Source organism: Lipophrys pholis, assembly GCF_963383615.2.
Source record: "Lipophrys pholis genome assembly, chromosome: 1".
In the NCBI taxonomy this organism is placed as follows: Eukaryota; Metazoa; Chordata; class Actinopteri; order Blenniiformes; family Blenniidae; genus Lipophrys; species Lipophrys pholis.
In genome coordinates, this window is record NC_137635.1 from 19,537,329 (window position 1) to 19,553,420 (window position 16,092).

At 39.1% G+C, this 16,092-nt stretch overlaps 1 protein-coding gene across 1 annotated transcript; it reads right to left on the bottom strand.

Annotated features, from left to right (window-relative positions):
• Positions 1-5,621: 5,621 nt before the first annotated feature.
• Positions 5,622-12,077, bottom strand: LOC308122557 (alpha-N-acetylgalactosaminide alpha-2,6-sialyltransferase 1-like; the record flags this gene model as incomplete). Its single annotated transcript, XM_080484418.1, has 8 exons — positions 5,622-5,819; positions 7,475-7,574; positions 8,610-8,693; positions 8,769-8,872; positions 8,962-9,100; positions 9,921-10,083; positions 11,559-11,721; positions 11,913-12,077. The coding sequence occupies 8 exons, from the start codon at positions 12,075-12,077 to the stop codon at positions 5,622-5,624; spliced, it is 1,116 nt and encodes a 371-aa protein (XP_080340544.1).
• Between the last annotated feature and the right edge of the window lie 4,015 nt (positions 12,078-16,092).

A 16,092-nucleotide genomic window follows, 5' to 3' on the forward strand; every position in this document is an offset into this window, starting at 1 on the left:
CCACGGCCAATCAAAGAGCCTGATCATCTTTTTCCTTGTGCTTTTTTAAATTTGTAGTCCATGTTTGTTTGGGGAAAGAGTGACCTCTCATTCCAAATTGTGTAACAGCTACGTTTGTCCACAGCTCGAAAAAGTGATCACTCCATTCCGTTACACTTACTCCCGACTTGAAGACAAAACATGGCCGACATCACTTCCATTTTTGGTAGAAGTTGGTATTTTTAAGATAGCTTATGGCTTTTGCTTCTTTTTCATAGCTTTTATAGCAACAAATGCACACTAGATTTCCACAGTATTTAACAAAGGCGTCGATCTTATACCGGCTACTGAGGAAACATCAAACCCAATTTGGCGTGGCTGACATCTGCCTTCCATTTACAACTCCTGTCGCTGCTGGATGCTCAAAAAATTTCCATAAACCACTTCCCCCTGCCATAAACAATCCTTTATTGTGCTTTTGATGAGAATTTTATACTAAATCCCCAGGAGACACTATACACAAGAATCAGACTGAGAGAATTTATAAAGTTCAAGAGAATTTTATGACATTATTATTGCCAGAAGAGACAATGTCAAAGTACAGCCTTTAGCGGGTGTCCAGAGGTTTGTGTAACAATGAGGTCGGAGAGAACTTTCTTTAAGGCTGAATTCTTTTTCAGAAAGACCCACATGCTTCCTCCACTCTAGATATTGAAGATGACAAAAATTGGTGAACAAAAGGTGTTGACACAGGTCATCCTTGAAACACAGACTGAAAAACTACACCTCATTCTTTATGAGACAAAACAAGTAGATTTCCATAACAGTGGTCAAAGTGCAATTACATCAACTGGCCTTTCCAGTTGTTCCACCAAACATTCAAGTTGCAGCACTAAACAAGCAAAGATTACAGTTGTCAAAACAGAGTGTCATACAGAGATGGAGTATTCACCTCTTGGAAGGCATTTAAAAAATATGTATTTTCTGCAGCTTCTGTCTTTTCTATAAAGATTTTCTATAAAGATACATCACCAGATAAAACATGCTCATGCGGGCGTGACCATATGCTGGAAAAGTGAAGAAACTTTAAGATCTCTTGACTTCACAATAACGGGTCTTCATGCAGGTCAAATATTTACACAATAGAATATATGAACACCCTGTGTAAAGCTGAGAAAGTTGCTCAGTACAATGCATTTGGCGCAATACACTGTGTTCTTTTGGGATTACCATTGCGCAACACATCACCAGTTTGGTCACAAAAACCAACATCGAGGGTGTCGGAGATGTATGGGTCTTCAGGTGAAGTAATACATGTCAAGAGCAGCCGTGGTCAGAGACGGACAGATCCGCCCATTGGGTTTACTTGTAGGCACACGATTGTGGTCATCCTCATTCTCAGGGTTCCTCGCTGCATTGCTGACACTGATAGATCCGAGTCCAATAAATGTGACCATGAACATATTTTCACACGGAGAGCAAACATCTTCAACCACTTGGTCCCACAAGTCATGTTTTTGAAGGTCAGTCATACTAATACTAATACTAATACTACTACTACTACTACTACTACTACTACTACTACTACTACTACTACTAATAATAATAATAATAATAATAATAATAATAATAATAATAATAATAATAATAAAAATGATGATGATGATGATGATGATGATGATGATGGTGGTGATGGTGATGGTGATGGTGATGGTGATAATTAGTAGTAGTAGTAGTGGTAGTAGTAGTAGTAGTAGTAGTATAATCATAATAATAACTTTATTTATATAGCACTTTTCAGAACACATGTTGCACAAAGTGCTTTACAGTAAAAACCAAAAACGAAAAAAGTCAGGCGAGACAGAGGAGACAAGCAATCAAACAGACGGACAAGCCGTAATTAAACAGATGGAAAATGATTAAAAAATATTATTGTTGGCGACAAAACACCCCTGGCCTAGGTGGCTTAAAGAGAGAGCATATAAAAAGATAAAAGGGGCATTATTTTATTAAAAATGGAAGTTTCAATTAAAAGCGAGTCTATAAAAGTGGGGTTTTAAAAGAGATTTAAAAGAAGTCGTTGATTCTGCAAGCCTTATCTCCTTGTGCAGGTCATTTGAAAGCCGTGGGGCCATGGTGGGGAATGCATGGTCACCTTTAGATTTAAATCAGAGTGGTGTTGAGGATGAATGTAAAGCAGTGACGTGCAGTCAGGGGAGGCAGGTGAGGCAGTGCCTCACCTGCCATCATGGAAAGAAAGAAAATGTAAAAAGAAAAGAAATTAATTAAATTGTTATATGTATCCAGTTATTATACTATAAAGTTATTTTCCATTTAACTTCACCAGTTTTAGATTATTTTTATTCAAAATCGCTGAATTTTCACATTTACCGTTCAAATACTGAGAAGAGACTTGCGGTGAGGCAGCAGCCAGCTGAGCCTCACCATGGATTGCGCAATGACTCGGCTAACTGCTGGCCTGCTGTGCAGTGAGACCGTATTGCTATCTCTCTGTATGTCGCTATTAAAATGTTCAAACACTTTTGCTATGTGAATTATATTATAAATTTCCATAGTTTAGTTAACTGAGGTATATAATGTACAGTGTGTTTTGTCAACAACTGTATGTGTGTAACGTGTTTCTTGTGCTGAGCAATCATAAAACGGCTGCGAAGACGCACTGGGTGAGGCACGCAGTTCTCCTGCCTCATGGTAGAGGGCGCTAGTGATCCCAGGGATCCTTCTTGCGACTCCTCGGCTGCAGAATAAGTGACAACAAGCTACAGTTAGCAAGTCAAGTGCAGCGGCAGCGATCGTTTATTTTTTCCTCTCGACTTCATTTATAAGTAAAGGTAAAACCATAATAACGTTTTTTTTTATTAATTGTGCTTTTTTGTGTGCTACAGTTTGTATGTGTAAAGAATGCTGGTATGAGCTTTTAAACATAACCCGTTAACTGCTGCCAATCAAATGGTGAATAAGATCCTCTTTAGGGTTCATATGTTTGTAAATTTGACTGTGATGAAGTCAGTGCCTCACCAGCCATGAACCTCACCGCACGTCACTGATGTAAAGTATGGCAGCCATTAAAGATGTTGCTTTGAGGAGCCGCTCATTAGGGATACTGGCTTCTCTGGGATAGAAAACTGCTGACAAAGGCTCTGAGAGGGCAAACGTGACAGAACCTCATTTTGCCCAGGACGAGGGGGTAAAAGATTTTCCCCTTTTATCCCAGGAAGTTGAAATTTTAGTATGTTTCTGCCTGTTCAATAAAATCTGATCAAATTTGCACCAAATAAGATGAGATTTCTGGGATGTATTCACGTCTCGACCATGCACTAATAAATAAAGTGTACATTTGTCACTACAAAGGCTACCAAAATGAAGCTGAAACCACACTCTATCTTAAAATATAGCAATCTCTACAGAAACAAAAACAGAAGGGAAGTCTGCCATTCTTTGTCTTCGTGTCATGAGTAACCTTACATTCAGGTGACCTGAAGTCTGCCTGCAGAAAAGAATAGGCAGACCAAATGTACCCATCTTACATTTTCAGAGACGTTTTGTGTGATTTTGTAAAATGACTACGTTTTTCAGCTGTGGACAAACATGTATATTTAAAGTTGCTGAAGAAGTCTATCCAGCTGAATCGCGGGGCGGGGGGGGGGGGGGGGGGGGGGGGGGGGGGGGGGGTTGTTGACTGAACATGGCACAAACAGCAGGTTACGCACTGCACGGTCTCAAAAAATATTTAATTTAATTTAATATTTTTAATTTGATTCAATTGTATTTTTCTATTCATACAAATATTTAACAATTAAAATATTCAATTTAATTTTAATTTCTTTTTTTTTAAGTATTTAGAAAAAAAATTATACAACTTTTATATTAATAAAAATAATTTAACAATTATATTTTGGTTTCAATAGCTGAATGTGGCATTAGACCATTTTGCACCCACTGCTTTATTCACATTATTTCTGTTCTCAGACCAGCCTAAATCAAGACTATTGTGCACATTTAGAAAGAAAAAGCAAAGCAACCAAGATGGCACAGAAAATGAATGACTTCTCAAGTAGTAAATATTTAACATAGATGCATGGTATAACAATAACTTTATTATAAAACTTCATACATTTTGCACACCATTCCTTACTTTTAATCCACACAAAACAATTATCAAACAATAAGTTTGATTAATAAGTTTGTTATAAAATCTGAGGATGAGTGCAATAAATATACTGTAGAAATATCTCTCCATCTTGTGTACTGCTTCACTGGCACCAGACTCAGCTGAGGGCAAGTCACACAGGAAGATCATGCAAACTCCACACAGGGGAGGACTCACTGTGAGGCGGGAGCGAAGCCAGTGTGGGGATGAAATAAATATAATATAGTAAATACAATATATTATAGAACATATTAAACACAAACCAAGTAACAGATTTGAAAGTTGCATGAATAAAAATCCCGAAATGTGATGTGAGTTTAGAGTTTCTCCGTGAGTCTGTGAGAGGTGAGAGCTCTGCTTCATTTACTTATATTTAATGTTTTTTTTTTCTTTTTATCTCGTCTGGTATGGAGAAGTTTTATTCCCAATGAACGGAAGATATACATACAGTACGTTTGTGTAAAAAAAACAATTTGACAGGAACACATGGAGCAGAGGAGAGGATTTGCCCTCATGCCTTTCGATCAAATTGCCTTCTTTCATTATTTGACATGCAAGTCATAATTTTTGTGAATTTCTGAGACACAGGTTTCTCCTCGTGTTCTGTTGGGAAAAAAAGAGAAAAGAAGACGAAACATGGACCTCGCGTTCGTCCAACACATTCAACAGTAGAAGTATTACGTCCTCCACTGGTGTGTCCTTAAAGCTGCTTGTGCTTGGCAAGTCTGGGTGTATGCATCTGTCAATGAAGTTTGAACGATACAACAAAAAATTCAAATTCCAACACCTGCACATCTCTGCTCCGACATATCCAAGATTATCACCCTGTGTGTTCCAGGAATTATTCAATACTTTATCTTAATACCCTGTCCCTGCTGCAAACTGGGGGCATTAAAAAGCACAATGTGGACTTTATCACAAACAACTGGCTTTAAACCTCGACCTGCAGCTCAGGGTCACGGAGGACTGGAGCCAAGAGAAACTGAGTGGGATGAATATGAAGGTGTCTCCTGTGGGGGTAAGCGAGCTTGAGGAGAGAAAGACTGACCATCAACATTATCCAGCCATCATTATCTCTGATATACGAGCTGCAATGCGTATCATGAAAAGAACAGCAGACTCTCTCCTGCTCACCCACCAGAGGAAACATCCTCCTCACATATGCAGCCAGCTCTTCTGTCATCCACCAGCGTGGACGGACAATTCTGTGATCAAGAGTCAAAAGCTATGTGAAGAAGAAGAAGAATAAAATAACGGAACAAACAAGAAAACATCTGCTGTTTCCAAAAAAGCTTCACACAGACAGTCGTCTCTGTTTGATGAAGCAGCATGGAGATCAGCTCTGTGTCCGAGGAAACTTTCCCTCGATTGAGTTTTAAGGTTTTAATTCCTCTGGTTTCACATAGTTTTTGTGCTACCGTCTGTTTTAATACTTAGTGGCGTGACGTCCCCAGAGCCAATCTCAAGCGTTTCAGTGCCGCTCGACTTTTTCTGTGTCATTCCTTTGATATAGTGTTATGATCTTCTTGTTGTGAAAGTCAATCCACATATCCCTCTCCAGTAAGAAATCGTGGTTGGGATGGAAAAAGAAGTTTGTCTTGATGTCCCTCTGGACGTAGTAGTTGGAGTATTTCCCAAAGTTATCCGTCATGAACCCGTATGCGTCCACCTGAAGACGAGGGAGAAAGAGAAACAAGACAGATTCTGATTATATTTTAGCTTGTATTCATACTAAAACAAAGTGATCTGACACACGTTACCTCAATTAGTGACTCATTACCTTTCTAGTGGAGTTACCTGTCAATATTATTGATTACCATGCCATCATTTGCTCAGGCATTCCGTTAAACAATAAATTTCACCTATTTTATTACCTTTGTTCTCCTCTTTATGCCTTTTTTTCATAATCCTTGTGTGAAATTCCTTTTGTCTGAATGATGCTTGAGAAATATCTTATCTCTGTATATTAGCCTTGTCTTAGTATGCATTGCAGATAGTGGAGGAGATTATCAACTAATTTATGGTTAACGTATGAGGTTGTGTCACATGACCTCACATGACCTATCTGCAAGAACAAATCCAAACCGCAAACTTTTAACACCATCTACTAAAGTAAAGCTTGTATTTATTCAAAATGATATCACAAAAACAGTGCAGTATAATCAGACCTTTGTTGGTTAACTAAACTGTATGTTACATCTCCACAGCGTGCTTTTAACGTTACGCATGATAAACACTTCATCTTGTCAGAATTACATCATTACTTTTATGATATAAATTTTCAATACAAAGTTCAAAACTAACTCGATCTTTACCCTAAGCCTTATCTGATTTTAATGCACTTTGTAATTGTAGCGGTAGAAGTGAATGTATGTGTCATGCCCTCCACTTCTCAAACCGAATTTGGTCCATTGGCACCATCTGGTGGCCTCCCTGCCTCATGGGCATGACCTCACCTCCAATAAACTCAACTGCTTCCAGCTGCGGCGGGGAGTGGCCTCCCCACCTGCACCTCTATATAAACACCAGTTGAACATGAACCGACGCCAAACCGTAAAATACTTCAGCCTGGTCCTATGCGTAACTGGATTCCTGCCTGCCTCCTGCCTGCCTGGAACTACGATCCCCTCTAACCTTCCCACTCTGCAGCTGAGTCTCCCCACTCCTGTGCCAGACTCCTCCGCCCGTCCTCTTTGGCTGCGATCGTTTGTACTTTGTTTTCTAGTAGTTTTTCCGTCAGGAGTTTCCCGATCGTTTTCTGTTTTCTTCTTAGTTTTAGTTTTTGCCTTAGTAGGGTTTTTGTTCCCGCCCTTTTAGTTAAAATAAATCCGTATTTCAAATTCTGTGTCTCCTGTTTTGCTGTCTGCACTTGAGCCTCAGTTCCGTCCCATGACAGTATGATAGTGTTAGTAGTGGTAAGAGTGGTAATAAACATGAAAGCTTCCATTGCTTTAGTTTGGCCTGTATTAGTTTTGTGCACACGTTTGTATTGTTTCAGTGTTGCTGAGCTTTGTGGAAGGAAGATGCTCAATACTTTGGATTTTAGTGGAACTTGTTTATGAGCGAATGACGAGACAAAGCAGCAACAAACAGTTGACATAAAAAACATTCTGCAGGCAGGTTATTTAATATTAATGTTATATAGTGCAACATTTTATGTCTCCTCCCAGACGATTCAGTTACTTCAACAATAATAATATAGTGATAAACGTAACGTGTACCAAGCTCATGGAAACCCCGCAATTTGTTTCTATGTTACAAATGATATATTAGTACTCAATCAGTGTTAAAATGAATAAATAAAATAAAGCAATGTTAACTTGCTGTGTCACAGGTGTGCAAAGCCAGGAAGATGGTGAACGCTCCATTGGTGGGTCGGATCGAGGACCAGCGTCTGGTTTTAAGCTTCGGTGACTTTAGAAACCTGGAGGCAAAGAAAACCAGAGATCGGAATGATTCGAATATGAAATTCACCGAGAGAATTTAGGCATGAAGACAAAGCCTTGACCAGCGGTAGAAGGTCAAAGAATTCATTGGGAAATCCAATTAAAGTAACTTTGAAGGTCTTGTGGTATTAAGAGATTCATTTTCTGCTGCAGGTTTGATATTGAAAGGCTTAATGTTAATAATTAAATCTGCCATTTGCAGCACATTAAAATATATCAATGATCTTGTTATTTCTATTATATTCTTATGAAATGAAAATTTGCTTTCTAAAATGGGGTAAGGTTTTTTTTTTTCGTATTTTTTTCTTATAATACATCATTGTACTTATAGAGTATTACTGGGGAGGGAAGTAAGTCCAATGCTGGGTTGTGCCCAGAAGGTTTCACAGTCACGTGAACAATGTTATTATTTTTTTTCCTTTAAAACTTATTGCCGTGTTTACTGAGGGGTTATTGTGGGAGTGCATAATCCTGTCAGTAAGGGGTAATTTGTATTTAACTATGGCCAAGGTAAATGATGGAAAATCTATTTATTTATGTATTAGGGTTTGTGTTTAAGAAAAGATAATGAATTTTGTCAGTGGAAGGTTATGCCCAGTGGGAGGGGCTAAACGGATAAAAGGTGCTGCGCTGGGCCTGATGGGAGAGTTGGACTCTGGTTAGAGGTGACAAGTACTGATCTGTGGAGCTTCATTGTGGTATCCTGAAGTTGAGGAAGAACTCATATGTATATAACCTGTACAGATTTGTAAATAAAGTTTTCTTTGCTTTGTTTATTTTCACATTTGGGTATTTTTCTTTTTTTTGGCACTTTGTAAATAGTACGATTCACTGTTTGGAGAGGCCTGAAAAATAAATTAGAACAACAACAGAGCTGACGACTACGCCATTGTTTTTCCCAGTTTGGGAAGGTTGTTGGGTGAACCCGGCGAATTCCGTGTCTCGCAATGAGTTTGCTGCATAAACTGTACAATCCTACAACGCTCAGTTGACGTTGTGTTGAGGAGGCTCACCTGTTCCTTATGTAGCGCAGGAAGTCCTGATGCAGAACGTAGAACCGGCTCTCGTTGTACTGCCCCGAGTAGTAAAGCCTTGGGCTGATGGGTTCACACACAATGGATGGATGGATGGATGGATGGAAACATCTCCAAACATAAACAGTCCATACTCACGTCCTGTTGTGGTACGGGCCAGCAGCAACCCTCTTCCCCTTGAGAAGACCCTCGAGCCACTGAAAATCCTTCAACTTCTCCGGCATCATCACGTACTTTATACCCTGCAAACGTGACAAAACAATCTCACGTCACCTCCTTTGGGTGTGGGGAAGACAGACAATATTACAGCGTCGTCTTTAACTTTGAGTACCTCGTCATGAGGAGCGGATTTGTATCCGTACTTCTTGAGCACATAAAGTGATTTGATGATTGAGTGTGCCGAGTGAACGTACACTGAGGTCCTGGTGCCGACGTCTTCCTCATAACCCTCTGTGATCGCTCCGTTCATCCTGACAAAGAAACACAGTAATAAAAAGGGGCTGTTCAGGTGTTGAGCGGTGGGTGACTTTATGTTTGCAGCTCCGCCAAATATTACTGACAGGTACTGATTGTATTCCTGGAGCTCCCGTGGTGGGTATGAAACATTTACCTGCACATTCATGTCAAAGAAAGGTCCGAGGACTTATTTATGGCTGAATTACATCATTCCAATTATTACTTCTTTTTTTTTTTTTTTTTTTTTTTTTAGTTTTTGAGCTTTTGCAATTCAATTAAGACTCTAAACTTGCTGTTTTATCCAATTTCCTTTATCATTCTACACTACTCTAATATTAGTGCTAGAGGAATAGAATAGAATAGAATAGGGAGTTAAATGAGCTGCTGTGGCCTGAAGTGAGCAGAATCAGTAGTAGTCATAATAGTATAGTAGTACTAGTTTAATAATAATAATAATAATTGATATTTTTGTATAATAATAATAATGATGATAATAATAATAATAATTGATATTTTTGTCTAAAAATAATAATAATAATAATAATCATCATCATAATCTTCATAATAATAATAATAATAATAATGTCCCACGGCTAGCTCAGTTGGTAGAGCATGAGACTCTCACCACCCGCAGGAAAGGTTAATCGGTACAATGTGATCTGAGGGACTGTGCTCAGACTGACACCTCCGGAAACAGATAAGCGGGAGAAAATGGATGGGATAATAATAATAATGATGATGATTATTGTTGTTGTTGCACATCAGACAGTAGGACTCCGCCTTTGAGTGACTGCTGATTTGTAACAAATACAAAATTGTATTTTTTTTTCTCACCTAAAAACGTAATCATGGGAATCGATCTCTGCGCCCACTTTGGAGCCGTTGAGGATGCCTGCAGTCCCCACCACTGCACAGTGCACACAGCCGTCACCGCCCGGTTTGGGATGCACCAGCGGCTCCGACGGCTTCGGGATCAGTTTAGCTGCAGTCATCACCTCTGCAACCAAAATGAAAACAATTAACAAACCGCCTCGGTCTTTTTGTAAATCCAGTTGATGGACCAGATTATGTTGGTGAGGCAATTTAGGGTGAGCTCAGCTTGACTCGGCAACAGATGATAAAAATAACATGAGAAAAACTTGTCGTAACAGGCTCTAAAATGTGGACTTCAGCATGTTTTGAAAGAAATGAGTGAGCTGAAGGATACGTGAGCAAGTAGAGGTGGATTTAGTTCTGCAGGTCAAAACATATTCCTCTTTTTCCCTTTTCTAATGATTTAAATGTGTTTCGTTTGATTGTTTTCCAGTCCGGTTCTTTCTTTGTTGGTGGATTTCTCCACCTTTAGTTGAGAAGCTGTCTTTGTTCGATGACGACAATTGACTGTATGCTCTTTCTACCTTCTTGTTTTTGAAGAAGGTAGAAAACCCAATAATCGAAGTTAAAAAAGAAACGGAATAGAAAAACCGAACAAATACAATAGAAGTTAAAATATTGATACGACATTCACTTAAAAAAACAGCAATCAATACTAATTAGTTACCAGAAAAAGAAATGATCCACCAGTTGCACTGTTTCAAACCCAGTAAGAAGGTATTTTCACAGATGAAGAAAGACGTTACAGGCTGAAGTAATACTTCCTGTGTAAGAAATCCCTCTGAGTAAGAGCCACAGTTTGTCTGTTGCATCATGCATGAGGGCCCGACACTTTGAACAAAAGGTCGTGACCCCAGAAAACATTCCATGATGTTATTTCCAAGAAATGTAAACTGGGATGTTGTTTGCGTCTTAGTTGTTATTTTGTTCTTGAAGCTTCTCTCTGGTGTTTCGCTGTCGATAGTAAGAACTTCATGAAACATTTCGCCAAATTGAGAAGGGTTAACGTTAAATCACTTTTTGTATTTTGTCCTTCAAACAAATGAACATACTATATCATATACAGTATTTTTTGTGTCTGAACAAATGTATAATCTAATCTAAAGTCTGAGTTGAGAGTTTTTGATTGTCTGAACAGATACATCAACCAGAGCTAAGGAGCTTCGATCAAACTCCAGTTTGTTCACATGAGATTTCAAGACTTTAGTTAATTTAACTGAAAGAAAGACTGAAAATGGTTTGTGGAAAGTTTCACCAGCAATGTGAAGTACATTGCATCAGAAGATGGATCCCAGTGTTGAAAGGCCTTTTCAGGAAATCCAGATTTAGAGGTGATTATCCAGTTAGTCAAGCATGTGGTATCATTATCTGGTATTACAGGAAACAAAATATTACCACGTGTTTTGACTGAGTAGTGAGTCTCCTACTGTCACTAAGTTTGCAAGAATGAATGATTCACATTCTCCTCCCGTGGAGCGAGCACGAGTTCAGGCTTAACACACAATGTTGTGCATTATCAAAAAGACTCGAGAGCAATGACACCGGCCCATCTGAAACCAAAGAGAATAAACTATCACAGCAGAAAGCGGTATCACCTACCGTCGTACTTCAAATCCATGAAACCAAAAGGATTGTTGAAATGTGAGAGCCGGTTCCACTCGCTCATGTTGATGTTGTCTTTGTGCAGGAACAAGCGAATGTTGGGGAGAAAAGCCTTCGTGAAATTTCCATCCTTTGTGTTTCGCAGAGATTTTGCACAAGTCTGAGAATATGAAGGAAAAAAACTGGTGGTAAAAAATAATAACTCTCATTGATCAGGAACAGGAAGTAGGGTCAAATTGCAAGAATGATTACTACATTCAGTATTTAGCTGAAATCAAGGTAAAGACACATGAAAAGCAATCTGACATTATGACACTTATTTCTCCGTGACTCCATCTTTGCACTACTCACAGTAGGTCGAGGTGGGGCATCCTGGTTATAAACTTCTTCAAAATCCCACTGAGGAAGCTTCTTGTGAGCTTTTTTGGATAAAACAGGCATGGCCGTCTCTGCAGGCAGCAGGGTATCTGCTGAAGCATGCAGTGGAGGACACTTCTCTTTTTGCTTCCACCGCATGAAACCGCGTTTAAATAATTGTGCCTGCAGTCTGTGTCTGTTTAAAAAAGCTGCCCACCTGCATTCGAGCAATCAGTGCAACACACGAGAATCAGCACGGTGAAAATATGCATTGCAAAGGAGACAAGATGATTAGGACATTGTCCTCACAGTTTCTCAACAAAGGGTTTTCAAGCCTCTATGTTTCACAGGCGAGAACCCAAAAACAAAACCTACCTGACGCTGCTCTTGGTGTCCGGCTTGGAAAAATGTCCCCACGTCACAAAAACGAGCATGGAGCTCACCGATATCAAGGTGAGTAAACAAAAGAGCCTGGCTATGAGGACAGCCATACCAAAGAAATGGATCATTTGCCGTGTTGCCAAACACACGCCGACGCAGGCGTCTGCTCCCTCTGCCAAAATGGAGCGACAGGTACAAAAAGCACCTGAGGTGCGAGTCACACTGGGTGTGACCTCTGCACAGGGGCAGCGAGGGAACATCCTGTACCTGCAGCAGGATACTCCAGTCTGGGGGGTTCACTTTTTCTAACAACAATGGTGGGGGAAAGAATTTATAGATGTCCTGATCACACTTTGTTGACGCCGGTGCTTTCCCGATCCAATGCTTACATTGCCTTTTGCTATATTGCAAATATGCTTATCGTATATTACAGCAGCTACTAAGCTGGAAAAAGTTTTTCTGCACCAGAATTACAGTAAAACTCACAAGTAGAATGAAAGTTCTTCACAGAATGATGTAAGAACTTATTTAAACCAAAGAAAATCACAGTTCCACTCTTTGTTGTCTCATAAAGAAGAATCTCCGATCTACTAACACGTTAGCCACAGGATTGCTAATAGGGAGGGGAAACAAAAACCAAAACCCCGGCAATCATTGAAAGTTATCGCTGCTGTGTGTGCAAATGTTTCTGCAGGTTGATAGTATTTCCTCCCTTTGGTGAAATATCCACTTGCGAATATTGCAAGTTGTCCTCATTTCTCATGAAATGTAAACAAACGTTTCCTGTTTGCTGTTGGCTGCACCGTTGAACGACGCGGCGACGTCATTCACCCCCGCTGGAGTCGATAAAGGGAATCGTTTGCAAAATAGGCAGCCTGTTCTCAGCGGGAGGTGATCGACTAGATTTACCGGTAATCAAAAATCAATCGGGACATCCGTAATTATTATCATTAGTGTTATTGTTCAATTGAAGGTTCATTAGTAATGACACTCGTTTAAAACTATGCGTGACACACTGGCCAAATAAGACAAACTGTCCACATTCTTGTCCAACATTAGCATTCTTGTCACACTTCTTCTTCTTCTTCCACCTTGTGTCGTTCGTCAGCCTGAACTGGATCAGCCAGTGTGCTTTACGGTCATTTGAACCTCCTGAAGTCACATTCCGTGATTTGGTGCTTATTACCTCAGGGGGGATTTCTGTTTTAGCAGAAAAGCAGTGGAAAAGCGAGTTTTCTTGACAGACGGGTTGTTGGGGTTGTGTTCCTGTTCAGTCACTCCACGGCACCCTGGCCTGAGGTGGGGATGGCAGCAGTGAAAGAGCTGATAATTCAGGATATTACAAATATTGACAAATATTGCAAGCCAAAGGAAACAAATGGGTTTTTCATTCAACGACTGCCTCTTCAAAATGAGGCGTCAATTCTCGATATTGGAATAGCATACTAGCACACAAACATCTACAAGGCCTATTTCCAGGTTTTCTCGAAAATCTCAACTCCACCAAACATTGTTGGGCGTCTTTGAATTTGTGCTGAGTCGTGCAACCTGTGGCACGTTGGTTTGAAACCTGGCTGCAGCCGGAGGCGCAGATTACAGTGACTTCCTTTCATTGAATTTCTCTTAAAGCTTTTTTTTTAATTTTTAAACCCGCTAACATTTCTTTGTGGTATTTTGTCTATTTATCATCCTATAAACAGTCAATTGCCTTCATTATCAATGGGTATACTTTATTGGTTTCCTAAACCAGTTCTACCTCATTCTATCTCATTTCTGTATCATCGTCTGCAAAGACAACGATAAGTGTTTTAAATGACACTTTTTTTATATAATAACAGTCTAACTGAACAATTGATCTGTTTGTGGCATTTCTACTGGTGTGTGATTTTCTTTTTATAGATCTAATGAATGTATAACAGAAACAACATCATAATATAATAAATATATAATAATAATAATAACAATAATACCTATTATCCCGAGAACCAGTAAACCCGATAGTTAAAGAATAGAAACAAATCACCAAACTGAGTCACTAAAATGAATAAACAGGATATAAATGTCTAAAATATCCTCTCACCCAGCAAAAAAAACAAAAGAAGAAAGAATTTAAACCTTCAAATTTCAAGCTTCTTCATTAATACTGACTCCTCATACAATTGTGAGCTAAACAATGTATTATTTGTTATATTTTGGATCCCTATAGGATGTGAATATGAAGGTCATTAATAGAAAAATTTGAAAAATATTGACATTTATTCAAAACATACACTTGAATGGTGCACATACAGTTTAAATTCATCAACATCTTAATCCGCCCCAGGGTCTTCGGTGTAACACAAAATTGCAAACATACCCAAGTGCAATAAATAAAAAGACATTATTTATTCATGGATTATTCAGATGAAATCTGCCAAGTAAATTCATTGATAGATGGAATAATACAAAAAAAGATGACATGAGGAGAGTTTAGCTACATATATCCACAAAAATGATGTGTGACGTCCCCTGATAGATAAACAGATGATGAATCAGAAAACCATGTTACAAGTGCTTTGATTAGGAAAGTAAAAAGAGTTTACTTTAAAGTTGATTAGCATCTTCCTCCTCATGTTTACAGAGTCAAGTAAAAAAAAAGGAAAGAAAAAAGAACATTTTGGGAATCGTGCATAGGAAAGACCACGATAGTGAGGAGGTGTCAGTCAGGAGATAAAGTTTCTGTGACATTTTCATGAATGCTAAGCAACATTTTAAGGGGTTATTTTTTTTGGGGGGGGGGGGGGGGGGGTTCTTTTCTTATTTGAGGGATTACAATGACAAACGCAAATGCATGTAATATACAGCATTTCGTCAAAGTAAAAGAGTCTGAAGGGAAAACTGGCCTGCCTGCAGACCAGACCGGAACGCATTAGGAAACCACAAAGAGAGCTGACCCTGAACTGTAGAGCAACTCAAGTCCTAATAACTTCTCCTAAAAACTAAATTTATTTTTTTTTCTTTCAATTTACTATTTACATTTCAACAGTTCCAATCTTTTTTGTATAAAAGTTGATTTAGCATGGGGACATCTAGATTATTTGTATTTTTGTTAACACAATTAACAAATTTAAAACAACTTTTCCTGAATTGCTATAAGAGATAAAGACTAATACAACTGTTTACATATGGCAGGTTCATTTGTAATGCTTCGTCATCACTATTCAGTAACAATATCCATCCATCCAAGGCCGACTTATACAGAGTAAGGTCACAAGAAGCCAGATCGCGGTTGAAATTGAGAGAAAGGCAGATTACTCCACAATATCGGGATACAGGCCTATAAAGAGGGACCAACAATCAGCAATGCACGGATTCATGCTCACAGGCAATTCAGAGTCACCAATCCACTTAAACAAGTTTGTATGAGCTCGAGCACTTAAAGAAAAGTTGTACACAGAAAGAACATGTAAGCCTAAAACAATCAACCATTGCTTCGGAAAAGTGCAAAACTCCTCCACAGTAAAACTTTAACCGACAACACATTATACAGACTGTACCCCCTTTCAGCTGGCTCAGTAAATATAAGACATGCAGGTAACGAATCCATCACAGCGCTAACCCAGAGACCCAGATAATTCACATGCGCGGCCACACATTGTGGTCATTTTGATTTGCTGATTAACCTGAAACCCCCGTCATCAGAATGCAGGAGGAAGCTGAGGTATCCTGAGAGCACCCACGCCAGCACAGGCATGTAAAACCACACACAAAGACCCTCGCCCACAATTGTACCATGAACAATTTGAGCTCTCTT